At 36.9% G+C, this 27,964-nt stretch overlaps 2 protein-coding genes across 6 annotated transcripts in view; both read left to right on the top strand.

The window, feature by feature from the left end:
• Positions 1–3,158, top strand: part of LOC109088852 (nuclear receptor ROR-alpha B-like) — a 30,097-nt gene extending 26,939 nt beyond the window's left edge. For all 3 annotated transcript variants that reach the window (XM_042760020.1, XM_042760019.1, XM_042760022.1), the window contains 6 exons: positions 81–202; positions 526–658; positions 769–876; positions 970–1,080; positions 1,932–2,044; positions 2,189–3,158. In XM_042760020.1, the coding sequence (XP_042615954.1) occupies positions 81–202; positions 526–658; positions 769–876; positions 970–1,080; positions 1,932–2,044; positions 2,189–2,353 (752 nt within the window). In that variant the 3' untranslated portion in view covers positions 2,354–3,158. The remainder of the gene's footprint in view (positions 1–80; positions 203–525; positions 659–768; positions 877–969; positions 1,081–1,931; positions 2,045–2,188) is intronic.
• A 5,654-nt stretch (positions 3,159–8,812) lies between these two features.
• On the top strand, positions 8,813–13,119 carry LOC109088836 (annexin A2-like). Of its 3 annotated transcripts, XM_042760007.1 has the most exons (14): positions 8,871–8,914; positions 9,510–9,563; positions 9,670–9,724; positions 9,906–9,999; positions 10,212–10,306; positions 10,421–10,534; positions 10,964–11,054; positions 11,125–11,204; positions 11,363–11,422; positions 11,619–11,712; positions 11,795–11,890; positions 12,179–12,237; positions 12,372–12,494; positions 12,679–13,119. In XM_042760007.1, exons 3-14 carry the CDS (start codon positions 9,674–9,676, stop codon positions 12,736–12,738), a joined length of 1,017 nt encoding a protein of 338 aa, XP_042615941.1. In that variant the 5' UTR covers positions 8,871–8,914; positions 9,510–9,563; positions 9,670–9,673; the 3' UTR covers positions 12,739–13,119. The 3 variants fall into 3 exon arrangements, with proteins under 3 accessions (XP_042615940.1, XP_042615941.1, XP_042615942.1); XM_042760006.1 differs by lacking the exon at positions 9,510–9,563 and having other exon boundaries at positions 8,813–8,914; XM_042760008.1 differs by lacking the exon at positions 8,871–8,914 and having other exon boundaries at positions 9,510–9,568.
• Positions 13,120–27,964: the final 14,845 nt, after the last annotated feature.

Here is a 27,964-nt window from a genome sequence, read left to right as displayed (position 1 = left end):
ATGTGTCTTATGTGCATTTCACAAACCCAGGAATGTGTCAATTCCAGCTGTTTGACTCCATTTGTGTGTTTCTAACACAGAACATCTGTCAGAGAACATCTGCAAGTCTCACATGGAGACGTGCCAGTATCTTCGAGAAGAGCTACAGCCCAGCAACTGGCAGACAGTTTTACAGACAGACGTGGACGCGTACCAAAAGAAGGTGTTTGGTTATGTCTCTTTGGGTCTGTGTACACCTGGAATTACCATCTCGAGTGGTCAGATGAGACAAATCATCTCAATGTCTCAAAAAAAAAAAAAACCCCGGGAATTTACAGTTGGAAGTGACTAAAACATTGTTGATAAACATGAAAACAGTTTAAAATAGGACAAGTTTTTACTAAATAGTTAATTTGTTTCCCCCACATTTCTCTTTGTTGTTGTATGTAAATTGATGGACAGAAAGATGGATGGATGCACTTGATCGATCCCTGAGGGGAATAATAAGGTGTGTGTACTAACAGCCCCTCTCTCTGCGCCATCTAGTCTCAGGAGGACATGTGGCAGCTGTGTGCGGTTAAAGTCACTGAAGCTGTGCAGTATGTGGTTGAGTTTGCCAAGCGCATTGATGGATTCATGGAGCTGTGTCAGAACGATCAGATCGTGCTGCTCAAAGCAGGTACACCTCAGATAAACCTCTAAACATATCCAGGTTCACATAACGGCTTCAGTGTAGTGACAAACTGTGGCAGAACCCCTGAATAATGAGCGTGTTTTTCTGCTTCTCAGGTTCTTTAGAAGTCGTGTTCGTGAGGATGTGTCGGGCATATAACTCTCAGAACAACACTGTCTTTTTTGACAGCAGATATGCTGGGCCGGAAGTCTTCAAAGCATTGGGTGCGCAGTAAGATCTGGATTCCTCTTTTAAAGGAAAAGGCAACAGCAAATGGAAATGGAAGGCATTAACCATTCCTTTTTATGCTTTTCTAGGTTGTGATGAACTTATCAGCTCTGTGTTTGAGTTTGCGAAGAGCCTGACCTCTCTACAGCTCAGTGAAGATGAGACTGGCCTGTTTTCAGCATACGTGCTGATGTCTGCAGGTGAGGGAAGAAAAACAAGCCCAATGTCAGAGATTCACTGATAGGAGTTGAAGTTGCATCAGTTTTGCAGAGGCTTTAATTGTACAATCTCTTAATATCAGGACTGTGCAACTTTCATAATTAAATCGAAAATACCTTTTAAATTCCAATTGAATTCCAAAATTTGAATTGAAGTAGCAAACTTTTATTCAGAATTGCAATTTGAATTTGAATGTTATAGAAGTTCTTTTTTAATTGTAACAATAAAAAAAAGTATAATTGCTGTTCTTTTTCTATTTATTAATGCATTTTGAAGAAACGTATAAACAAAAATATTAAGCAGCACAACTGTTTTCAGCATTTAAAATAATAAGAAATGTTTCTTGAGCACCAAATCAGCATATTAGAATGATTTGCAACAGATCATGTGACACTGAAGACTGTAGTAATTCAGACTGAAAATTCAGCTTTACCATCACAGGAATAAATGACATTTAAAATATATAAAAATACAAAGGAGCTATTTTTAAATTGTATAATATTTCAGTATTACTGTATTTCGGATCAAATAAAAGTAGGCTGGTGAGCTTAAGAGGCTCACCAGGAAAATGTTTAAAAATCTTACCAACCCCAAACATTTGTGTATTTCATAATATGTAATAAAAGTACTTTTGTGGACCAGGGTGAAAGAACAGTTCATTTCCCAGAACACTTTACAAGTGTTGAATTTCTTTGAACTGCAATTCAATAAATCTTCCTGTCATTCCAATTCCTGTGGGGTGTGACCAATTCAATTATTAATTTCAATTCATCTAAATTTTGCCCAACCCTGCTGAATCTGCGTAGGTGCTGAGCTCTTTATGTGTCTGTAGATCGTTCCTGGCTGCAGGAGAAGACCAGAGTGGAGAAACTCCAGCAGAAGATCAAGATTGCCCTCCAGAACCTCTTGCAGAACAACCAGAGAGATGAGGGAATTCTCGCTAAGGTACATAAACCCATGATTGCTGTTGCATTTATGGATACTAGTTAGATTCACTCATCTGATCACTGTTTCCCAACTCAAATGAGAACATTCTTATCTGGTCAATAATAACCAATTCTGATGCTCTGCTCTGCCACCCTCTTGTAGCTTGTCTGTAAAGTGTCCACTGTTCGGATGTTATGCCGTCACCATATGGAGAAACTGAACACATTCAGAGCTCTTTACCCAGAAACGGTCCACACACGCTTCCCTCCGCTCTATAAGGAGCTGTTTGGATCAGAATTTGAGCAGGTTCTGCCTCAGGAGGCCTGATAGAGACTTATCCTAATACTGCACAGATTCAGAAAATAGAGATGGAGAGAGAGAGATAATACTAACATGCTGACAAGAACTCTAAGCTCACTTCAGCCTCAGTTCACGTACACTTCATTCTCACAAAGCTCTTCTCAGAGTCCAGCTACACTTTGAACTTGCCCCATTGGTCGTGCACCAGAAGGCTGGCGGGCTGAAGAAGAGGAAACTTGAGATGCGCGAGAAGAAAAAAAAACTGGTGATGTCTTGTAATATGCATCAGAGCGTTCCTCCATGCCACAGCTTCATCTTTCAGCCTCCTGTTCTGACTGAATGAGATCTCAGTGGAAACGCCCACTGCATTTGACTGCCCCAGCGGCGCCCTCTACTGGCCATAGACAGTAATAGGTGTCTGACTGGGGTAGACGAAGTCAGGAAATGAACGTCTGGAGCTGAAATCCCTGTCTTTCCTCTCCGGTGCCACAATCAACAGCCCACGTTGGTGCTAACATCCCAGCACTGCCCTTTACTGACCTCTTCCAGTATACACAAATTCAGCAGGGACATCATTTGGCGAAACCACTGCCCCAGCCGCAGGAGAAGACAGTGGACAAGGCATGACATGGGACTCAAACTTTGAGACCTGAATCACTATCATACTGAAACTTTTAGGATCAAATGGCACGTTCGGAGGCAGTGAGCTCAAATACTTGCATATATACTTGTTATATGGTTAGTTAAATCATGCAATGTATGATGTATAGAACCTAACGAAAGGTAGCACTTTGTGTTTTTCCCAGCAATAAACGATTTCAATTTAATTAGTCAAAAAAGCCTGAAGGAACATGCCTTTTTTGAAATACTTGTTTGTGTTTTGTTAAATCTCTGTCTTTTAAAGCCAGCTCGCGTTGTCTAGATGGTGGTGTGATGCCCTGTTGTGCCATAGTGATTCTGTGATTAGATTTCCGTCAAAGTGAGCTGAGTGGCGAGATGATTGACAGATCAGGGGCATGTGTTGACATTCCAGGGGATCTAGCAGTTTGTATTAAATGTCATGGGGATGGAGGTGGTTGGCGTTGTTCCTAACTGACCCTTTTTGAGATACGTCTAGACGTTTTTTGCACCTAGTAATGCAGCTCATCAGGGAAGAGGAGAGAATAAAAATGGCCGCTTATTTTTGTCTTTCTTTAATTTGCAGCTGTGTACACAGGCTTGTTTTTTAAAAGATGTTGGATCTTTGTGTCAGCTTTTTTGTGTCCCTTCAACACACGCATTTGAACCAAATTGAATGCATTTAGCACACAGCGTACATACAAGGACAAGCAATAACCTTAGTAAAGATGTTCCGATCTGACGTCTCTGTTTAATGTTTTTTTGTAAGGGCTGGCACTGCTTTACCTGTAGTATTCTTGTTCGTAGCTGTTCCGTGAAAGACAATCCATCAATTATCTGACCTCATTAAAAGGGTATTTTGGGACTGCTCAGGGAAACTATTGTTTTATAGTTGAGGAGGAGAGTGAACGTGTCAGAAACTGCAAGGAGACGGCGGTTTAGTAAAGGTCGTTTAGTAAAATTGTCCTCTTCGAGCATCAGGGTCAGGTGTGTAAATGAAGAATTATTCAAAATAATACTGAGCAGAAAGCAATAATAATGGCATAATCATGTTTTGAAAACAAAAAATGCATGGAAATGCTTTAAATGCAGAACTTTGTCGATTGTTTTTGTTCGGTTTGAAATTTGCTTGGTTTGGTTTGACCTCTCCTACGTCCAGATGTTTTTACCCCCTTCCTATTTCTTTAGACACCTGATTGGGCCTGTGTATTCTCTGTCAATATCTTTTTAGCAATCCTCAATCCCACTGTTTGTGCTGGTTATATATCTAACTTCTTGGTTGGCTGTTAAAGAAGTATTAATGCACTTAAATGGTTAGCAATTTCTTACACTCTCATCAATTAAACACATTGATTTCTGACCTAATCAAGGTTCAGTATGGATTATAGCTGTTTATTATTATGACATGTGTAACGTGTTGTGTTATCTGTGTGCTAGTCCAGAGGCCTGGGAATGTTCTTTCTTTAATTTGCCAATTATTCTTTAAATGCCCATCACTAAGGCAGTATTGCTTTTCTTGTCTCGCTTTGGTTTTGGGGCATGAGTACTTAATCTTTCTATGTATATGTTAAGGCGAGTATCACAGTAACACAGTCCCTTTTAAGGTTGTCATATTTTCACTAACAAATGACCAAATGTTTTGTATGATATACAGTAGGGAAAATATTTATTTGATCCCCTGCTGATTTTGTACATTTGCCCACTTACCAAGAAATGAAGGGTCTGTAATTTTTATGGTAGGTTTATTTTAACGAATAGAGACAGAATATCAACCAAAAAATCCAGAAAATCTGGATTTTGTGTTGCCATATTCAAATAAAGTTTAAAAATAAAAATGTTAATTGCCACGTTCAAATAAATATTTTAAAATGCGGGCTAAGAGTTAGAGCAAAAAATGTAGAAGTCCTAAATTTAGGACTGACACGCCCATTATTTTTACAATTTTCTTATGATTTTCTATACAATTTTAAAAGTTATGAGCTACTTTTAGCCTTAAAATGTTTTGTAAATACAAAATATAGAAAACGTCTTACCTCTGTGCTTGCCAACAAGGGTTTCTGTACCAAGTACTAAGTTTTGCTTTGAAATAAGTATTTGATCCCCCCACTGAAATACAAATGGATTTTTTTGGTTGATATTCTGTCTCTATCCATTAAAATAAACCTACCATAAAAATTACAGACCTTCATTTTTTTGTAAGTGGGTAAACTTACAAAATCAAATAAATATTTCCCCCCACTGTACACACCATAATATGCTAATTTGTGAGTAATGCTAATCGTTTGAGTGGATCACAGTTTGTACTGAAGAAAAACATCCTTCTGTTTAGAAGACTTGGGTTTTTCCTATGTATAGATTTCCATCCTTCATTTTGAACAGATTAACCAGTGGTCTTCTTTTGATTTAATCCACAAGCACTCTTCAACTAGTTCTCCAGTAGATCTGTAAAAATAGCCTGTTTCTTCCTATTTGTTCATTTTGAGGTATTTTGCCTTTGTTTTGTATATATACCTGTACAAAAATGCAAAAGTATTGTTTTCTTTGAAATACAGTTTTCATCTAATGTTGTGATTTTTGTATTTAGAGGTTTAATCCCCTAAATTACTTTTATTAAAGGCACATGTCACACATTGACAAATAGTGTGTTGAACGTGCTGATGACAATAAAAAAAAATTCCAACAGCTTGTGATGAAAATTACACTTGTCATTTTTCTCTAGCTCTCTGTTGTATGACCAGTCGGTTCATTAATTCTAGGCAGCTTCAGCAATTTTGATGACCTCAAGTAAGTTATATGAACATAATCAACCTTTCTCTAAAACTTGGAAATGTTAAAAAATTTTAAAATAAGATGTTCTATTAACATTTAAACTGATCGTATTTCTTGTTTTAATTTGTCCCCTAAACAACTGCTGTTGGAAATGTCTGCAATCACAAAGCGATTTTTACTGAAATGATATCCAAAAAAAACAAATGATGCTACTTCCTGAAATGTATGTAAACTTAAAAAACAAATGAGTATATAGTGACTACAGGATTTTCATAGAAACAGAATAAACAGAATAAAATCAGAAGTATAGATTCCCTACATTATGGGGAACAAATGTCTCCACAAAGATAATAATGTACTACTGTCTGCTCTCGCTATAAAACCCAGCCCACTGTTATCACTGCTGCTATGACTGAGAGCACAGTCAGACATGGGCAGAAACTCTGTTGATTGAGGAATACTTCAACACCTTTAGCAAACATGTTTCCTTTGAATCGTTAAACCACTCTCGTTCTCCCAATACTGCACATACACCATGTGTGAAGAAGTTTAATGCAACATAGATCCTAATGAACATGTTGAGCCTGCTGAAGATGTATAAAGAGCTGTTTAACTCACTCTTTTGACAACTGATCTGTAATCCGTAATACATCAGAGAAAGACTTGATGGTGGTTTTATCCCCTAAATTTTTTATATCAAGTTAGATGTGTTTACTTTTTTAATTAATTAACTTTTTAAAATAATGGTATGAATCACTGAGTGTTTTCATCCTCAGTGCTCGTATGATCAATTAAACTGCATGGTGCATTGTCATTTCTGTTATTGTCATTTTGTTAGTTGATATGCTTGCAGAATCTATTAAACAATGATGAATGTTTAACTGGGATTAGTGGAATATTTACCTGATGCAACATTACCAACACATAATATCAGTCAAATTATATATTTTACAAACCTACTTTAGTTTCAGGATGCATGTTTTTATTATTATTATTGGTGGTGGTTATAGTTTAGTTTTAAAATATAGATTTTTTTTTTTTCTTGCTATACTGCTTTTATTATACACCAGATATACAAGTGTGTCTTAATTCATATCCTCTCTGTCAGGAACAGTCGTGGGTGGGGTTACCTCTCACCTGTATTTCTCAACATTCACCCTAATACCATTTGCGTCCAAACTGACAGTTTTTCTAAATAAATAATTTAAAAATGTTGCACACGCATACATGCTGAATAACTGAAATTCATGCAAAGGCCTGCAACCATGACGTCAGAGATGAATAAAAATATGTATGGATGTATGTGACAAATGTGTGGGTCTTTGAATCACAATTGGCAAATCCTTAGACATTAATAATGACACAGACTATTTATTTCAGAAACTGCATGTGCATATTTTAAGAGATTTACATGTGAACAATTTGGACCTTGAGAGATTTACATGTGAACAACTTCAGAAATGTCTCCTCTCGTTTCTCATTTTGAAACGAGAAATTGTTTCTCATTTTGTCAGTGTTCATTTTCTTTGTGTTACAACCAGTGATGCGCGGGTCAATGTATAAACAACCCGCAACCGACCGACGTTTTCAACTAACCCGCCCGCAACTCGGACCGCAAAAAAACGAAAAAGAAAATATTGTACCCGACCCGCTTTTTTTTAAAGTAGTAAATGCTCATCTCAGCGCAGGGGCGTAGAATTGACGTGTCCCTAATGTCCAGCGACTGCCAAACTGTCCCTAGCGATTATTTTGAAAAAACAATTAAATATATGTAGCCTATATGTTTTGTAATTTCGCATCTGATAACGCATCTGAAACATCATACCATTGATATTATTACCTAAGAAGTTAAAGTAAATAGGCTACGTTAGAAAACGGCGCGCTTTCAAGGACGCATTTATTATTTTAAAATGGGCGGAATGTAGTCACTCACCGGACAAGAAGCGCAACAGCTGATGATACTGAGCTGCAGCGTGCCGGTTAGAGCGGTTCTCGTTCTCGAGTCAAGAACCGGTTGCATCGGTTTTCGGATCAGCAGTACACTGAACCGAGAACCGTTTCTGTCGGACGCGTCCGATTTGAGAACCGAGGAGCTGATGATACTGCGCATACGTGATTATATAGTAGTGTCTACTACTATATAAATTGCAATGGTTTAATCGGCATCTTTATTTTCCAACGACCCGACCGACCGCCACCCGAATATCATTAAAAATATTTTTGGATGAGTCGGAACCGCGGGTGACCGCAGGCACTCGCTCATTTTGGATCAACCCGCGCATCACTGGTTACAACACTTCCAAAATGTGTCCAGAAATATGATACATTTGTTTCAACGGCAACAACATAAACAAACGTTACTGCATGCGCGCTTTGTGGCCCTAACTTAACTTCCCGTAGACTTCCAAATAGATTCAATAACAACAGCTAAGCAGTCCCTCTAGAGTAGATTATTTTTGATAACAAGAAAAATATGTTTGCTGCGTAAATCAGACTTACCGAAAATGCAAATTCATTCTCTGAAAATTTAATAGACTAATTAAAGAATAGTCTTCCTTCAGAAATACAGTCATATAAAACACCCGCGCCTCGTTTTGATTTTTAAACGTGCAGTATGTGCTCATGTTAATTCAACAAAGCCTTTTGGAAAATCAGTCAGTTTTGATATTGTGAGCGCCACAAATAAATAAATGTATTGGGAAACACATCCCAGCACAACCACCTGAGCCCAACTTCAGTCTACTCATCACCTTAACTTTAACTGCGTTTGTAGACGGCGCCATAGCCGGACTGATAAACAAACACAGACCGAAAGTTAACTTAGGGCCAGGCGCGTGCACCCGATCAAACTGTCTATATGAATAAAATAAATGTAATATGAAAAAAAAACTGTTTATTTGTTTATGATGGCAATGATAGTTAATATCAAGTTCCTTTTGAAAATGTACAGTTTTACTGTAGTAACTTTGACATTTTGGCACAAACTGTGATTACCATAGTAAATTTTTGTAAGGAATGTGTATCCTAGTAAAAGAATAACTGATAAGCAACTTTTGGGTCTGCATCTTGAGTGGGTGTAGGAGTGGGTTGATAGGAGGAGACGGTGAGTCATTGGCTGAGTGCATTTAAAAGGTAATCCCATATACAGAGAGATACAACTGGAACTCCACAGCGACACTTTCACACTCCACAGCATCTAAGGTAAGACTCTGGCCCTCTGTTGTGATTCTCCATGGATTAGACTAAGAAACATAAACTGAATCTCTTGACAGGACTGCCACAGTATTGTGAATCTTATCAAAATACTAGTGTTGTCACATTTTTATTGCTGATTGTACTACTTCTCATTTTCTACTCCAGTGGAATCTGCAGAAAGAGCTGTAGTGGTTTTGCTGTGTGTGTGTGTGTGTGTGTGTGTGTGTGTGTGTGTGTGTGTGTGTGTGTGTGTGTGTGTGTGTGCGTGCGTGTGCGTGTGTGTGTGTGATGGTCAGAGGTTCACTGATCTGTGGAATGTGTGCAGGGTGTGTGTCCGGGTGTGCCTAAACAAAGTTCCGGCAAACTCTTCACAACTCATCTCATAATGTATAGTGCAGAGAGAAAATGATTTCCTGTTAGCACTGCAGGGGAACCCCTGTAGTGTTGCTAAGGAATAATAGCAAAACAAAACTCTGTTTTTCGGTCTTTTTTTAATGACATGAGAAATAACTTTCTCAGTGACACTTTTAAGGGCAGTAAAATGCTTATTGACTTAGATAATTTCCTGTGATGACACTGAACTGGGCTTTTATCTACACAGTACTGCTAAACACTGTATCTGTGACAACCATCACTTAGACCTTTGAAACCAAGGGTGAGGTTGTATTTTACAGCGGCTTAAAACACAGATTGTATCTCCTATTTTATCTACTCATCATTGTTCGCCTTGGATGATTACATGTCTTCTCTGTCCTCTGCAGGAAAATGGCTTTAGTGTCTGAGATTTTGACGAAACTTACACTGAGTTATGGAGGGGTATGGTATTACAATTGTAACATAATTGTAGTATTATCACAAACTCAACAAACAAAATACACTTCTTTATACACTGAAGTGGCTATTAAGATTCATTTTTTGTTTTGGCCAAAATGTATTTTCTGATTCTATCCAGAATATTATTATATTTCAGTATCTATATTTCTTGATATATGTTCAGGAGGGAGAACCTAAATGCCCTACAGTGGTCCCAGTTTATGATTTTAACCCAGAGGAGGATGCAGCCAAAATCGAGACAGCCATCAAAACCAAAGGTAAGGGATGGTGCCATAAACACTTTCAATCAATTCTATTTTGCACCACAGATTATATTTCCAGTGGAACATAAAAAGGTGATTTCATAATAGTTTCACTGAAATATTTGACTTTCAGCTTGTTACTTTAAACAGGATGCAATGATGTTCTATGGCTTTCTTTCTCAATCCCTATCTTCTCCTCTTACTCTCACCTTCATTTATTCATTCAGGTATTGATGAGCAGAAAATCATTGAAATTTTGACAAAACGCAGTTGCTCACAAAGGGCTGAAATTGCATTTGAGTATGAAAAACGGGCAAAGAAGGTATACACCATAACACACCAAAATGTGGACTATCTATTACAAAATGCATTATCTTAACTTTATGAAATATATTATATCTTGTGTACCAAAGTTCCAACACTGTTTGTATTGTAGGATTTGGTAAGTGCCCTGAAGGGGGCGCTCTCAGGCTCTTTGGAGCATCTGATTCTGGGTTTGATGAAGAGCACAGCACAGTATGACGCCTCGGAACTCAAATCATCTATGAAGGTATATTTGATTGTTTATGAAAACTGATTGTTTACTGCTGTTCTCTGTTAAAAAATAAAAAATTAAACTCCTGGTCCATATTTAAAAATATCTGAATAATGTATGAATAATATGAATAAAGGAACCTACACTACTGATTAAAAACTTGGTCTAGTATGCTAACCAAGGCATTTATTTGAACAAAAATACAGTAAAAATGGTAATACTGTGAAATATTTGTACAATTCAAAGTAACTGTTTTAGTATTATACAATTTGATGTTTTAAAATTTTACTCATTACTCAAGTCTTTAAATTTATTCTTTGTCGCAATAGAAAACAATTCTGCTGCTTAATATTTTTTTTTTTTTTTTTTTTTGATGAATAGAAAGTTCAAAAGAGCAGCATTTATTTTCATTATATTCATGTGACAGTATGTTGTTTTTTGCAGGGTCTGGGCACTGATGAGGAGACTCTTATTGAGATGGTCTGCTCTCGCAGTAAAGAAGAGCTAATGGAAATCAAGAAGGTTTACAGAGAAAGTGAGTGACGCTGGCCTTTAAAAGGCACACATACACTAGTATTCATATCCCTTTCTTTTTCTTTTTGCAGTGTTTAAGAAGGAGTTGGAGAAAGATGTTTCTGGAGACACATCTGGTGATTTCGCAAAGCTGCTCCTGGCCCTTGTACAGGTAACATAATAGATAACTATAACAGTTATTTGTGGTAATAATGATCAAATTCCACTTTATTGCACAATATGCAACAGGTAATTTTTTTACAGCCAACATCATTTGCATATTGCAGATTCTGTATCACTGTACTCAAACGTTTTCATTCATGTTCACAGGCCAAGAGAGATGAGCCAAGTAACGTGGTGGACTATGAGAAGATCGACAATGATGCAAGAGTGAGTAGAGCCCTTTTGACTGAGGAAATTCAATTGATTCATAGTCATAGTGACAGTATGTTTATTCAGCATGATTACAATAATATTATGATAGTATATGAAACAACTGTGCATTCAGATGACTCATGTTAGGAATGCTGGAATAACCAAAATGTTTACTTCTTTGTAATCCTTTGTCAATTATGGAAATATTTAGTCTCTTTATGAAGCTGGAGTGAATCGAAAAGGAACTGATGTGACCACCTGGATTTCAATCTTCTCTGAGAGGAGTGTCCCACACTTGCAGAAAGGTGACACCTGAACAGAGATGTTTGTGAAGTCAGTTGGCATTATTATTTATGCAACAATCTAACCAAAGCCTCTTTTTCTCAGTGTTTGAAAGGTACAAGAGATACAGCCCATATGACATTAAGGAGAGCATTCGAAAGGAGGTGAAGGGAGATCTGGAAAAATCCTTCCTGACACTAGGTATCTATCAGCTGTCCGTTCTTCACATAAGCTGTCAGAACACTTGGATATAGAGATGTGTATGGCAAATTTCATGAAGCTTATGCCTGTTCGCTCAATTATCTTTTACACACTCACTGTTTCCTTGGGAATCGCTTCAACTGTTTGGTGAGGAACATTTTGTGGAAAGCCCTGTGGAAATGCATGTGGCAAGAATCTAGAGGAGAACTGAAAAGAGACTCCTATCAAAGTCTGAAAACAACAATAACATTTAACCATGTCCTAAAATGTATCTCTGTCTTTCTGCAGTTGAGTGCATGGAGAACAAACATCTGTATTTTGCCAGCAGACTTAATGACGCCATGAAGGTGACTATTTCATTTTGACTGCATGTCATTTGACATGTAAAGAGGTGACCTTAGCTGAATTTGAGTTGTATTGATCAGTTTCTTCTACGGAAAAAGTGTGTCTATACTGAACATTTTGATTTTGATGTTTTCAGAGTAAAAGTGTTAAAGATAAGGTCGTAACCCGCATCATCGTCTCCCGCTGTGAAGTTGATCTCATGAAGGTCTGCACAGAATTTAAGAGGAATTTTGGAAAATCTCTGTACCAGACAATTTTAGTAAGTTTCCAGTTGTTTCTTTCTTTCTTTCTTTCTTTCTTTCTTTCTTTCTTTCTTTCTTTCTTTCTTTCTTTCTTTCTTTCTTATTTGTTTAGTTATTAGCCACCTCCTTCTTTTATTTCTGCACTTTGTTTGCCTTCATTCAAAAAGCATTTTAATCAGAACTTTGTCTTTGTCTCCTCAGGAGCACACTAAGGGTGACTACCAGAGAGCTCTCCTGAACCTCTGTGGAGGAGATGACTAAACATAGGCTATAATCTGCTACAGATGTCCAGCAGTGAAGTCTCTCTGAAACAATTAGTTAAAAATGGAGTATTATTATAAAAATGCTTTGTTTTCTTGTATAATTGTTGTTTAATATTAATTAAATTGATCACATTTCACTGAAAGGAATACAGAATCATAAAATTTTAAAATAAGATTTTGTTAATTGTTATTGATATTAATAAAAACACTTGTAAGTACACATGGTTTTTGAATGTGATAGTGGGTCTACAATTTGTTGAGACCCCCTACACCACTAGAGTTATTCCTGTCACAAGTCCTGGCCTGTTTCCACACTTCAAGTGCATCAAAAATGTTTATTCTACACAAATTATATCTAAATTAAAGTAGTTTAAAATAATACTTTTGTAAGGCCTAGTATATATACACATGCATTTCTATTGAAGCACAGTTCAATCCGAATTTCATACTCACATGGAGAGTTGGGATTGACAGTAGACAGGGGAACGCAGTGAGAGCGCCTGAGAGAAATGCTCAACTTTATGCAAGTAAAGAGCAGAAGCATGTTTAGGCATCACACAAACCACACAAGGTTTCTACTAAGGAGTACTGACCAGGACTACTTGCTTAGGGGCCCAAAAACTCTAAACATGCCCCTAATAAGGAGAAGAAAACAACAACAAAGTGCAGAAAATATGTAGTTAAGTTAGAGATTGATTTTGCAGTGCAGGTAGTTTTTGTTATTATAATGAGAGTTTATGCTAAAGTGCATAACTCACATTAGATTAAGTCATGGACAGCTTCAGTGTTCTTTGTTTGCATTTTTTATAGCCCAATGTATTCCCAGTTTGAATAACCTTTTTTTGTTTGTTTGTTTGTTTGTTTGTTTTTTACATGCTACTGAAAAAAAAACTAATTAACATGTTCAGTATCCCAGTCAGCAAATTCCTTTTGGCTCAGATCTGGCCCAAATCTACAGCTAAAGTGTGGCCAAGATAACTTTTCAGATAACTTTTCTTAACCAAAACAGTGCAATAACACAACCTGAACCAAATAATAAAAACAGATGTGGCTGATATATGAACTAAAGGTCGACCGATTGATCGTTTTTTTTTTACAAAAATCCATGCCGATAGTTTATCCTGGTTACATCCAAGGCTGGACTAGGGTTAAAATTTGGCCCTGGACAAATCCAGCCCATCTGGCCCACGAGTTCCCCGTGAATGTTTTGCTGGGTAATAGGGCCTTAAATTGGAGTAAATATATAAATTTAATTATAAAATTAACAAGGCTCTTATTTAATTATCATTTTACTTAAATTAAAATTTATTAAAACTAAACATTTAAAGAGAAGTGGTCACAACAAGTAAAACCATGGTACTCATTAACATAGTTATATGGTTTTTAAAATAAATAAGTAATAATAAACTATGGAATTTGTAATAAAAAAAAAAACCCTAAACATGTACAAACTTGTTTCTGAATTGACAAGCTCGTAATTAAGTATTGGCGTTCCCTTATTGAGTCGGTCCCTCAACATTATGTATGGGGAGATGCTGAAGCCTGACTGAATTACTCTATTGCTCCACAATAGCCAAAGGCATTCGAGCATTCACCTGATTGGCAGGCTCCGCTGCTATACAGGTGATGATGGGCACCAATTTTCCTCAGAATCTTTCACCTTCACTTAGAGATGCTGTTGAAGCTACGTTCTTCAGTGGAAGTTGCCCGGATTGCCATCCCTTGCAGCATTCTGGTGAGTATAACATCTTCCTATTGTACGGATAAGCTGTCCATTGACTTCTTCATCTCTGCCACTAAGCCACTGAAATGGGAGGCATGGCAGCTTGGGACAGAATGTTAAGGTGATGGGGTTGGACGTGTCAATTCCCACATCCCCCTTGTTCACCTAAACCTCCCATGTCTCCTTCAGAATGAATATTTACTGCCTTTCTGCCTGGGCTTACCCTGAGTTTGTCTAGCCTCCAGTAAGCAAGGCCCTAAGCACTTCAGTTGCAAGCCATGCAGGTCCAGTTCTCGCTGACAGTGCAGTCTATGAGAGGAGGTTTATAGGGGTTCATAGACCCTCATTTACATGATTCTAGCAGCCCCCTGCAATGTACAGGTCACAGAAAAGTTCCAGGTGCTCACTAATTCACTGAATATCAGCAGCCCCTTGCCTTAGAGCAGTGGCCAGACGTGTGCAGAGCACGGGGAAGTTACAATGACTCACTTATTCGCAGGATATCAGTAGCCCCTTGCCTCTGAGCTGTGGCCAGCCATGTACAGAACACAGAGAAGTTTGAATCGCTTACTCGTTCACACAATAGCGGCAGCCCCTTGCTTCAAAGCAACGGTTAGCTCAGGACATTTCAGTCGCTCACTCACTTGCACGATGTAAGCAGCCCTTGCCTTAGAGCAGCAGCCAGGCGTGGAACACAGGAAAATTCCAGTGCTCACGTGCTTATCAGTCCATTCACGATACACTGGCCTCATTCGAGCAGGGCAGAGAGGTACTCCTGAAAACTTTTGAGAGATTGCTGGAACTGATGGTGGCTGCAGCCTCTGTCTGCTGCTCGGGCTTGCTGCATATGAGGCCGCTGCAGCTTTGGTTACAGAGTCGTGTCTCACGGCAAGTGTGGAGAGCAGGGACAGCTTGCCTTGTCATAAGGCGCTCATGACTTGAAGTGCTGACGCCCTGGTTTGGCACAGCTATGTACGAACAGGGTTCCGCTATGGGCAGACTAGTCAGACAAATAGTGGTTACCATATATATATGGTATTTGAGCAAACAACCGTGCAACATTCAAGTGTTAATCAGCGTACAATAACTTGGAAAGAATGGAAGGAAGCTGGAGATTTTAGATTGATCAGAGTGTCAGTGATAAAAAAGAAGCACAGCTGCTTTGGTTATTTCTTTGGAAGCACTACATCCTGCATTAGTACCATAGCCATCCCAGTCGAAGCTTGCAAAGTCCCAACACTGTCTAGGGGCACCCTCAGGAAAGTGTCCACCTCCACCAATACAGAACTGCAACAATAAGAGAACATTACTTCTTCACTTCTTCAGATGACACTGCTGCAGTTGATTTCTTTCTATTGCAAATGTATTGCTATCAATGCATTATGTGGTGATTAACAGCATGTCAAAAATGCTGACCATAGACATTGATTTAAATAATCCAGAATATTATTTTTAACTCACATGTTGATACACTGTTACACCCAGTTGGTTTGACACCTGAACAAAGAGCCATAGTTGCCCCTTCAGTATTGAAGACTCTGAATGGGATGAATCCAGGCGTGAATATTGCAATGAATATATTACACATGACGTGGCTTTCATTCATTAAATTGATTGCATCTCAACAATGAAGCTTTGTAAATTGCATATACTATGAATTTAAAATATTCCAAAAAAGCGACTGTCCCACAAAAATGCAACTATTTTCTTGCTCTCCCGACTCACCTCTGTTTGAGGCATGATCAACATTCCCCCGCACAGCTGAACTCCCACATTCCGTCAGTTACCAGATTGTGATAGATGTTCACTAATAAATTATCACTTTATCAAAAAGACCGAAGCACTCTGGTGCCCAGGGAAGAATAAAAAATAAAGAAGAAGAAGAAGAAGAAGAAAAAACGGGACAAAGACAGAGATAATGTGATGTAGTAAATGATGATCATATAGATAAACTATGAGGTAAAAGTTTGTGAACAAACTGTATGTAGTCTAGAAAGCCTAGTCTAAAGGTTTTAAAAGGGGTAATAAATTCTGGAGTTCCAGAGATCCGAGATACATCGTTTTAATAATATTTTAGATTATAGTTGTGTAGTATTTGGGTATTTATGGTATTTTTAATTTGAATTGGCTAATTTAGTAATGTTTGTATTGTATATGACTGGGCTTATTAAAATAGCAACATTTTATGTAAAATTTTCTTTGATGTGAGTTTAAAGGTGTACGTTTCTCAGTTTAATTCGTGGTGATCACGTTAGAAAGGGCTATAGTTTAGTAGAACCTTGCTGCCATCTTCTGGAAACTGAACACTTCAAATTTATTTGGAAGATTAAACAGTAACGTTACTGTATGCTAGAGAAGTGTACCAGATGTAATTATTCTTGCTGTTTGTGTCTAACTTATAATGTGACTTAGGCAGCACCTATATTTTTAGTTTCACTAAATAATATAGTAAAGCAATTACTAATAAAGCAATAATATATATATATTTTTTTAGAGATTTGATTCATTATTCATTAACACTATTGGAGTAAACATTTTGAGAATATTAACTGGAAAGTGAAATTGGACCTATAATAAAAAAATACTGTGTCATCAACAAAATTAGTGAAATATACTTTAAAATGATAGACTTAAATGAGCAAAAAAATTATCAAAAACTTTCATCAATGGGAAAAGTTTTCATCAGTATTCATCCAGAAAGATAATGAAAACGAATTGTTGCTAGACCGTTTGTTATTCACGTTGTAATGGACTATTTTTTTACGTAGCAAGTGCAAGTGTGATCATGTACAGTCAGCTGATCATTAAATAAAAAAACAGCTGTCTTCTGTACATCTAAACCTGTGAACATCTGCAGTAAAGCCTTTGCTGGCTGAACATAGGCACCCGCCGCAAGAGGGCAGTATATGAACTACTGGATTGCCCCTTTAAGTGCGAAACACATCTTCCAAGCTGCTTTATGTCAAATTATTTGTGTCATTTTATTGTAAATTAACAAGCGATTTAATAACAAACCATAATAAACCTTAACATTCAGAGACTGAATGGCTAAGACAGTTCCTATAGAAATGAAACATGGATAATAATAAACAATTTAAACAGCAATAAACTATTTTGTCCTGGCTTGATTATTTGTATGTTCTCGTTTTTTTTTAAAAAAGCTAATGTTTCAGTATTCAGTAATGTTATTAAAAGCCCATAATCTTTATGATTAAAGTTTATAATTAACATTTGAGTCAACATCAAGTTGAGGTAAAATTACAGCTAGGACCATAGGAACTAAGAATGCTGATAGGATTGGCAGAAAAGAATGTGATGTATTTGTCATTTGAACATTAGGTAGCCTATTTGGTGTCTTCATAATGTATTGTTGAACTTGTGTAGACCTACAGGCCATTGCTGCACTGTGTCGACATTCTGACCCTTGGTTATTGTAATGGAGACCTCCAGGCCAACTATATTGCTGTGATCACAGTCTGAAAGAGCACGAATAATAGTGAGTGTGCACTGCTGTGTGTTTTCTGAAGGTGGATGGTAGTAAATCATCAGAAGTGACAGTTTTTAATCTTCCAGATTAATATCATTCCTCAGAAGCAAGGAGGAAAGAATGATGCTGTCATTGCTCCTCTCCTCTGGTTTCCCTCTCATCTCTCATTCTCCCCTCTTTTTTTTCTGAAAGCTATGCTTATATATGCCTATATATTATCTATTTAGTAAGATTATTAGTTTAAACCTGGTTAGGGTGAGTTAATTTTGTTATCACCAGCTACACATAATCATTACATAAATCTCATAACTCATTCATCTGATATTTATAGATGTTCACAGGCAAGATAAGAGAATTTTTAATGAAATGAAACTTGTTTACAACATCTACAGGCTATCGCTATGGGGCGAATTCTAGAAAAGCCCGCCAACACACCCTCACAGAATTTTTATACAGATATTTGTGTTACAAAACAAACTCAGTTGTGCCATAGAGCAACCCTGATCAATCAGTCATGTGCTCAGAGACAAACCCAATCATTCAGACACAACACACTCACACATACACAGTGGTTCTAATGGACTGGAAGGGAGGAGGCCAAACTCTGCAGGCCACATAGCGTAAACGTTAGATGTCTCATTGAATTAGTATCACAGTGTGAAAGACAAAGCACTGGCAAATGTAAATGAGGCCAGACATGCAATACTGCTGATTGGACTGATATAATTAGAATAATACTGCCAGGAGTCTTATTAAGAAGCAGGGAACATAAATTACCAGGGAGATGAGTTAATAGCAGCCGGCTAAAGTAGCTCTTAAATATGCTAAGGCCAGCTGTTTCTGTTTATCCATGGCCCACTGATAATCTGATTATTGATGTGCGGGTGCTATCAGAGGTGAACGATCCCATCCTTGCCGTGCTGGATGCAGTGGCTACTTTAATTTCAATTATTTAGCTGAGTAATTAGGGTGAAGACAGCCAGTGAATGCCATACCTCTCTGCTTTAGGAAAGCAGTCACTGTAACCTCACAACAGCAAAAACATGGTTAAGAATCAAGTTAGATCTACATCACTGTTCAAAATTTTGGTGTCATTTTTTTTCTCTATTTACCAAGGATGCATGAACTTGCCAAAATTATTATTTAAATTAAAAAATTATTATTTATTAATTATTTTGTGAGACTGGGGGAAGATTCATCTCATTATGTGCACTTTAAAGTGATGCAGCCGGCACACTGAGTTTTCTTCTGCTGTTTTACATATAGATGCTGTGATTCTGTCATGGACACTTATGAGGTGACACTCGGCCCTTTGCTAGATTGCATGTATAATTTAGAGACGGGGTGCCTTGAGTTCATTTGTTGTTGTTTATATCAGCTTTATACTTTTCTTAATGCTAGTTGTTGATTCCTCTTGAGCGTGTCAACTCCTCAGTGCTAATAATTGATTTGGAGACTGAAATTTCTGCACGGGTTGTTCTGGCTAAGAACGTTCACTCACAGAGCGCTTAGAGATGAATATATGATTTCCCCCTCTGCTGCCCCTCAGCTTTATGAAAGCTTGCACATGAAGGAACAAAAAGAATACAGAAACAACTTATTGGTGTATCTTGATTTCTTATGTTGAGCGTCTTATCTGAGGTGTATGCGATGACAGAATAAGAGAATGTCAAATGGTGGAAACTCCTCAGGCCTCTGTCACTCACACAGCTGCCATTAATTTAAGGTGGTTATGTATCAAAAGTGATAAAACTGATAAAAATTTTTAACAGTTTGCTTCTTTAATCTGAGATCATGCAACAGTGTTTTCTAAAGCATTTTATGCAATATAAATAAAAAATGTCTAGAAAAAACATTCTGGTGTCATCTATATTTACTCTCTCATTTCAGATGGGTTGTTTGATGCCTCTGTGTCACGAGGAGACGTTGTGTTGAGTGCTCGTTGGGGACTTGCGCTTGCCCCGTGGCCACAAAGAGAGTGCAGCGCTCTCTCTCTCAGTCTGAGAGACAGAGACGCTTTCATTTCCTAGCCAAGCACTTCCGCCCTGGGTGAGTTTCCCTTCTTTTTCTCTCTCTCATTCACCCTCTCTATCCAAACACACTCACTGCACTGTGCTGTTTCACACACACTATCAGTAAACAACAGATTTAGGCCTAAAACAATATGAATCCCTGTGGACTTCAATTATTTATAAAATCAAACAAGTACGGCTGTTTGTTATGTGGGCGGCCTTTGATGAATATAAGATAAATGCCCTGCCACAGTGAACAATCCTGCTTCCTTCCAAAACCAAAACAAAGTGAACTTATGGAGAGGCAAAGCGCAGTGTCCCTCTCATAAAGATCTGCTTATTTTAATGCCGTTGTTTCAGATTATAAAAGCAGCATGAAACAATGAGGAATTGTTTTACTGTTCAAAAGTTTGGATTTTTAAAGATTTTTTAATGTAAGATGTCTCTTATGCACACTAAGGCTGCATTTATTACAAAGATAGTAAAAACAGAAATATTATTCCAATTTAAAATAACTGTTTTCTATGCTCATTTATTTTAAAATGTCATTTAGTCCTGTGATGCCAAAGCTGAATTTTCAGCAGCCATTCCTTCAGTCTACACTGTCACATGATCCTTCAGAAATCATTCTAATATACTGATTTGATGCTCAAGAAACATTATTATTATTATTATTTTCAATGATGAAAGGAGTTGTACTGCTTAAATTTTTGTGGAAACTGTGATAGATTTTTTTTTCTTTTTTTTTGAATAAGAAAAAGGGATACATCTATTCTTCCTTCAAAAATCGGGCATATGGAGCTGTCTCAGCAGACAGAATATTATGCAAATTTTAGATTCAGACATGTTTTGATGCTTTCATAATTTTTTAGGTTTCAGGCATGTTTAAAACTAGGATGATAGTTTAAGGTATGGTTGGTAATGCTTATTGAATTTTTTTGAATGCTATTGTGTATTAAAACAGTGCTGAGTCTGCGAGTGAGATGAATTGTCATATCCACACAAAAGCCTGCGCTGATCTGAGGTGGATAAAGAGTGTGTGTGTGTGTGTGTGTGTGTGTGTGTGTGTGTGTGTGTGTGTGTGTGTGTGTGTGTGTGTGTGTGTGTGTGTGTGTGTGAGAGAGAGAGAGAGAGCACTTGGAGTAATTGATGGAGTTGGATGGGCATTTAATGTTGCGTGTTATGATGCTTGAGATTTTATTACTGAACTTAATTACTTTTTCGTCCTTTGTTTTCTTTACGAAACAGTCTTGCCACAACAAACAGAATAACATTTCAGGAAATGCTTAGGTGAACCTTGTACCATCCATGAAAGAAATTAAATAATTAATTAAAGATGCTCAAAGCAAAAAAAAAAAAGAGTATTTTCTGCAAGTCAGCATTATCCTCTGAACAGAATGAGGTTGAAGCCCATTATCATGTAAAACTATTCCAATTGCATAATGTGATGAAGCATGTTTATTAATACTTAATGGGTTAATAAGTGACCAAAGCTAAGAAGCCAAAATAAGAAAAAGAAAGCATGGCAGAGGTTCATTTTGTATGATTTAATTGTATGGAATGTTAATTTAGAGTTATGAGTTAATATTGTATAATTATGAGTTATGTATTCTTTATATTTATATTGCTATGTTTGAAGGTTAAACTGTAATAGAACCATCATTTTATTACATATAAGCATATCTGATTAACCTAAAGTGATAGTTCACTCAGTAATTGTCATCATTTGCTCACCCTGACCAAACCCGTATGAATTTCTTACTTTTGTGAAACACACAAGAAGATATTTTAAAAAATGTCTCAGTGTTTTATTTATCCATACATTGAAAATCAGTGGAGTCCAATGTTGATTATTCTTCAAAATATCTTTTTTGTGTGTGTGTGTTCTGCAGAAAATAAAAGTCATACAGGTTTGGAAAGAGATGAGGGTGATTTAATTTTGATATCATACTGCAATTCTTTATCACAAGCGTTCACAGCTCAACACCATAACTATTTCTTTCAGGCATTCATACACAGAATATTATGCCTTTGGGGAAGTTTTTCTATATTATTTCAAAATGATTTAATGTGGGTTCAGATTCAGATTCCAGCCTTACATCTCACATCCTTTCTACTAAGAACAATTCCAGAAAGACTCTGCGACCCCCAAAAGTGTTAATGTCTGATGTGTGTTTTCTGTTCTGCACTGCTCGTGGTGTTTCTGATGAAGAACAATGGGGATATATCAATGAGCCCTGTGGCCTCTGTCACTTCTTCCATTCTCTCATCTTCTGCATGCTAATCAGCGAGCTGGGTGCACCGCCCTGCTAGATTATTATAAATGCTGTTTATGGTCCTGCTACGACAACTGTGAAGGGCACGGCAAAGAATTTATCATGGGACAGTTTCCCTAGCGTCCAAATGCGTTATGGAATTGTAAATGACCCTTGATAATGAAAGAAGATCCTCTTGTTTCCTGCAATACGAGTGAATATAACATCAGGCACTTCACAGCCAGGTTTATCGTTCAAGCATGCCTTATTGCAATTTGACTTCTCATTACAAAAGATTTTTTTCTTATTTCACTTTTGTGGAAGTCATATCGACAAATAAAACATCTATCACCTCCAGCATTAGCTCAGTAAAAAGCTATCTTGTTTTTGTTTTTAAAGCAACATCTTAAAATTTTAACATAATCCACCAAGCAGTTTAATTAGGGCAGCGTGAGCTTAATATTTTGTCCTGCCAAATGGGTAATGATACATGCTAACAGAGCCAAACAGGGTGCAAAGCTCATATGTTTGTGTAAGTATGCAAGCATATGGCAGTGATGGAGAGAGAGGCATGGCCTCAGGGAGCCCTCGGCAGGCATGGCACCCTTTGCATCATGGCTCCTCTACAAAGACAGTCGGAGAAGCTTCACAGACCTATGGGCTTCGTCCGTCTGTCAGTTATTTGTTAACCAAGCAAGTGCTAAAATAGAAATGCTGGATACATATCCAAATGCTAATAATATATAAAATAGGGCTGAGACTATCTTACAAAAAAGCTTATTGTTTGATTTTTTTAATTTAAAAAATGGATTTGTGATCAATTAATTAGTGTCATTTAACATTAAATATGATGTGTTAGTACTCTGTATATACACTGTTTTTTTTAAACAATGCAATTTAACGTAATCTACAGTGTAAATATGTAACCAGAAATCATTCACTTTAAGTAACCTATTGTAGTCAAGCTGATTAAGTGATATTAAATAATAGTTTTACTTTACAATCATAAAATCATTCATTTGGCTAATTAAAAACTGTTCATTTTATTTTTAGGTTACCTGACAAATGGTTTTTACAGGGTAAATGGCAAGCAAAATGAATTACAGACTCATAAAACTATATGCATCACATGTGTATTGGCTATATGTATTTGTATTCATTGTAGAATGTTGAGTGTCCAATGAATGCAGTCCCAGAGCAGTTCAGTGTGAGCTTTACAGCCGACAGTAAAACATTTCAGTGCTGAAGAAATTTGGCTCTTGTTGAAATACTGGCCCTGTGTTGTCATGGATGACATACGGTTATTTTTCGTGAGGCTGAGACATATTTTATCATAATCAGTATATGACGAGAGAGTGGGGCCTTGCACACATCATTGGCTTTTCTTGCTTAGTTAGATGGTGAAGGTCAGAGTTCTTAGCCTTTATGGTTGTTTAACTTTAAAGAATTATGGCATGTAGAGAACACACCCCATTTATTTCTCGGAAGTACAAAGGGGTTTACTTTACAAAAAAAATAGAGGAATTGAATACATTCACATTTAAAATGTTTTAAATGTGAGTCTTTAATTATGTATAGTGCATTTATATCCTAATGACTTTTTACTTACATATTAACTTGATCAAAACATAACATTTAATAATGATGATACCTAGAAAGTATCAATCAAGTATCATTGGCAGAATTTGTTTGAACATTTTATATTCATATTAGTGCATCAGTGGTCTATAAAATAAGAATCAGCAGTCTGCTAGTTCTGGCTCTGCTGTCAGCAAGTAGTTTACCTTCTTAGTTATGCTACCTTACTTCAGTGTAACATGACACCTGTAAAATATTGATGGTTAACCATACCATGGCTGAAAGAACAGTGATTATGACCACTAGAGGGAGAGAAAAACCATAATTTATTGGTGAATGAACACAAACTCAAATAGTCTAATCTGATCCCAGAGAAGATCATTTGTGTCAAGTCACAAGTTTATCATATTAGGAATTTATGCAAATACATTTTTATCATGAATTTCTGTAAAGACTGAGAAACATTTACTACTTTGCTTTTGATCCACACTTAAACTCCAACATACAGCTGGTAAAAGATAGTTATAAGGATTTTTGACTTGGTGGCAAGTCCAAGGAAAGCTGGGAGGTTTCTGTTCTCTATTTCCTCTTCTTAGTGGTCAGACTTTTAGTGAGGGATTGACTATGTCAGAACCTCTTGTATACTTCAAAGCTACCTGTGAATAAAAGCTACCCGTTGTTCCTTTCAAATGCAAACTTGGGAAATTAAAAGTGCTTCTCAAGCGCATTAGACCACCAAGCTCTGAATTACCACTCCAATACACAATGTGATGTTGACACCGCCCCCTCTTCAGTCCTGTGGAGCTTTAGGGTGGGAGTCTTTCTCTTTTTCAGTAAGAGGCTTTACTCCTGTCTTATCTTACCCTTGTAACTGTCTCTTGTTATCCTGATTTGGGGTCTTTCTGGGTGTTTTAATGAGTAAGGAGTGGGCACCGTGACCCTGAATAAAAAAATCTAACATTTCAGGTTGATGACAACAGTCACACCAATAGAACATGCTTACCTAAAATATAAGGGGCTGAAATTATGGTTCTTTTGCACTGATTTTCAACTGTCCATTATTTAATTTTTAATAGACAAAAAGGCCTTTTTGGGGAGACAGTATTTTATGATTTTAAATATAGTCTCAGAACATATTTAGATATCTAAACCACTCTTTAAAATGTTTGCATGTTATGCATTAGATAACAAAATATCAACTGGTATTTATTTTAATGAAATAGAAATAGCACTATTGCACTTTTAAAGCGTGTGTGTTTATTCTGTTACTCATCTCTGTCAATTTGATGTGAAATGACTTTAAACATCCACTAAAATTACCTTTGGGATCAGTTGCTTAAAAACCTCTTGGGTTTTTTTTTTTCTTTTTTTCTTTTTTTTATCTAATGCAACAACATTCAAGATGAATGGACAAAATTGTTCCACAGTGGAAATGGATTCAGCAAAGTGCAAGATGTTCTATTAACAGGGCAATTGTTAAAAAATGAATGCAATTTATTTTTAAACTGAGAACTGATCAATGGCCAAACTTCCCACTGATGATCAGAAATGTAAACTTTAATAATGAGCATGTAATTAAACCGCCAGAACTTTATTCAAACACTGTGCCATGAATCAGACAGTTTATGAGTTCTGAGAGCTTTGTTTGTTGTCATGGAACTTTACCAGGAGGCAATCTGTTGTCACAGCAATCAGCTGCCATGGCTTGAATAAATCATTCTATTCAGCTACAGTTCGTTCTGTTTGATTTGCTTTGACCTAAATAGTACAGCTCACATCGAGGTACAGTTGCCTTTTGTGTGTGTCCATCTGTACGTCTCAGAATTTCTAGGAAAAATTAAGCCTGGTGTTTGTTTGAGTTAAAAAATCAGTCCTAGACTCCAAATGTATATCCTGCTGTCAGGAATTGCTAACAATAGTTGTTTTTAAAACAACTTAATTTAAAAGTTAAGTAAAAATCTGCAGAATTTATTATGTAAATGTGAAATTTGTTTATTTAAATGTGTGTTTATTAAAATAGTGAAGACTCAACCAGAAGTTACATATTAATGAATATTTCACATGATTTTTGCATATTCTGCTGACATGATTTTGCATGTCTGCTAAATGAAATAAACACATTCTGCTTTTTAACTATGCAGTTATTAGTGTGATATTGACTAGTTCTCAGTTACAGTCTGTATCCTTTTCTGCTCTGGACTTGTTGGAATGAAAACCAAGTCAGTTTCCTCCATCCATTGTGTGATAATTGGCTGAAGGCTAAAAGGGAGCAATCAAATTGACCCTTATTTAAAGAGTGCTTTTATGAAGGCTTGAGTAATTCACTTTCACAGACTAACTGTTTTTACCATAATCAGCCCACCCTCTTTCTTGAGGCCATGCACCTGTGGAAGACATAGACACCAGGTGTCAGTCACATTATCATTACACTTTACAGGGTTCTGTGTGTTCATGTACCATCTCATGTATGATGTAAAGTCAGATCACCACATTTAGAGACATGCAGATTGTATTTTAAAGAGTTAAGAGTCAACACAACATTTAAGACAATGTCAACACCATTTTAAGCCAACAATCAAAACAGGTTAGTTAAAAATGGAAGTAATAGTTGTATTTGCAATTGGTCCAAAGAACCAGAAAGTATTTGAAATGCAAGTAATTTCATGGTAGTTCAAAGTACACTATTCATTACTAATTATCTTCTTATTGACTTTGTAAATAAACTGACAATAGAACAAAGTTAACATGAACAAAGCACTGAAGGGTTAATCCCAATTACAAAAGGTCAGTTATTAGCTCCTGACACTGGGAAGGACTTAACACAGATCAAAGAAATGTAGGCCATTGTTATGAGTCAGAAGAAAATGTGATCTTCCTTCTTGTTAATGCAATATTTGGAGAAGATTTTGTAGGAACCATTTCATAGCTGAAAGTAATTTGCTGCCTTGTTTATATATCTAATTTTATATTTTGTTAATTGCAAGGTTGTATTATAATCATCTGAGTCTAAATTTAGATTCAGAATCGCATAGGTTTAGAAATCCCTTTGGCCACCTTGTACTGAAAAAGGATTTTAATACTCATAAAATCATAATTTGTGATAGATATGGTTGTGTTCGTTCTGGGATTCCTTAAGAATGTGACTGGAAGCTGGAAGCAGCACCTGACCCCAGCAATACATAACCCCAACCCTCTATCTGTCCATCTCGCTGTGTGCACAGAAACATGCTGCCCTTTGTCACCTCAGGCGTGACTGACCCTTTGAAGTGTCGTAGAGGTGTTAGTTTATGAGAAACAAGGAAGATTCCTTCTTGGCCTAAATCAACCTGTCAGTCAGCGGCTGCAGGGGAAACAGCAGAGCTCAGTCTGTCATTACACTCACATGTTTAAAATATCACAGCACCTGAGAGCTGAAGATGCCTTAGAGCTTTAGATAAGAACCGCAGTTAAGGCGGGGTGTTAATCATTGCATTGTTTTCGTGAAATTGTGAAATGGTTGTTGGGAAAAAGTGACGTCCTCAAGCTTTATCACGTCAAATCTTTAGCCATCTGTTACTTGCTAATAGTTGATTATTATACTGGCGATAATAGTTTCAGGGGAAAAGCAGACTGATATGGTATATTAACATTTAATTGAATTTTACTTTGCAATTGGGACTTCTGACAGTTTTCTTGATTGAACTTAATTCAACTAAAAATATGTCTTCAGCGGTTAATACTGACACCTCTGGAGCCCTATAAGAGATATTGTTGCATGATTCTTTCAGCGTATATGTTCTCAGCATTGCACAAGAGCAGCAGCTGGAGGCCCAGTCATCTTCAGGGGGCTGTCATTCATCTGCTGTTATGAAGGTATGGGTCATTGGCGCCACCTTATCAGATCAGAATCTGACTTTGTATTAGTGAGTGTTCTGACTCCAAACTCCTGGAGGGATTCTTCTTATTTTTCTAGCATGACCCAATAATGTGCACGCCATTCAAAAGTTTGGGGTATGTAAGTTTTTTAATGGTTTTGAATGAGGGAAAAATGTTTTTTAAATATATATGTTTTAAAATGTAGTTTACTTTCAGCAGCCATTATTCCAGTCTTCAGTGTCACATGATCCTTCAGAAATAATTATATCATGCTGATTTGGTTCTCAAAAAACATTTCTTATTATCAGTGTTAA

Source organism: Cyprinus carpio, chromosome A7, assembly GCF_018340385.1.
Source record: "Cyprinus carpio isolate SPL01 chromosome A7, ASM1834038v1, whole genome shotgun sequence".
Classification (NCBI taxonomy): Eukaryota; Metazoa; Chordata; class Actinopteri; order Cypriniformes; family Cyprinidae; genus Cyprinus; species Cyprinus carpio.
The sequence above is the reverse complement of the archived record's forward strand: the minus strand, read 5'-3'. Positions and strand labels throughout refer to the sequence as shown.

What these genes read in the sequence shown, in the direction of transcription:
- LOC109088836 (XM_042760006.1), top strand. Translation starts at nt 9,674, where the DNA reads ATGGCTTTAGTGTCTGAGATTTTGACGAAACTTACACTGAGTTATGGA. An exon ending in TTACACTGAGTTATGGAGGG is followed by an intron (nt 9,725 to 9,905) that starts GTATGGTATTAC and finishes ATATATGTTCAG; the next exon opens with GAGGGAGAACCTAAATGCCC. An exon ending in AAAATCCTTCCTGACACTAG is followed by an intron (nt 11,891 to 12,178) that starts GTATCTATCAGC and finishes GTCTTTCTGCAG; the next exon opens with TTGAGTGCATGGAGAACAAA.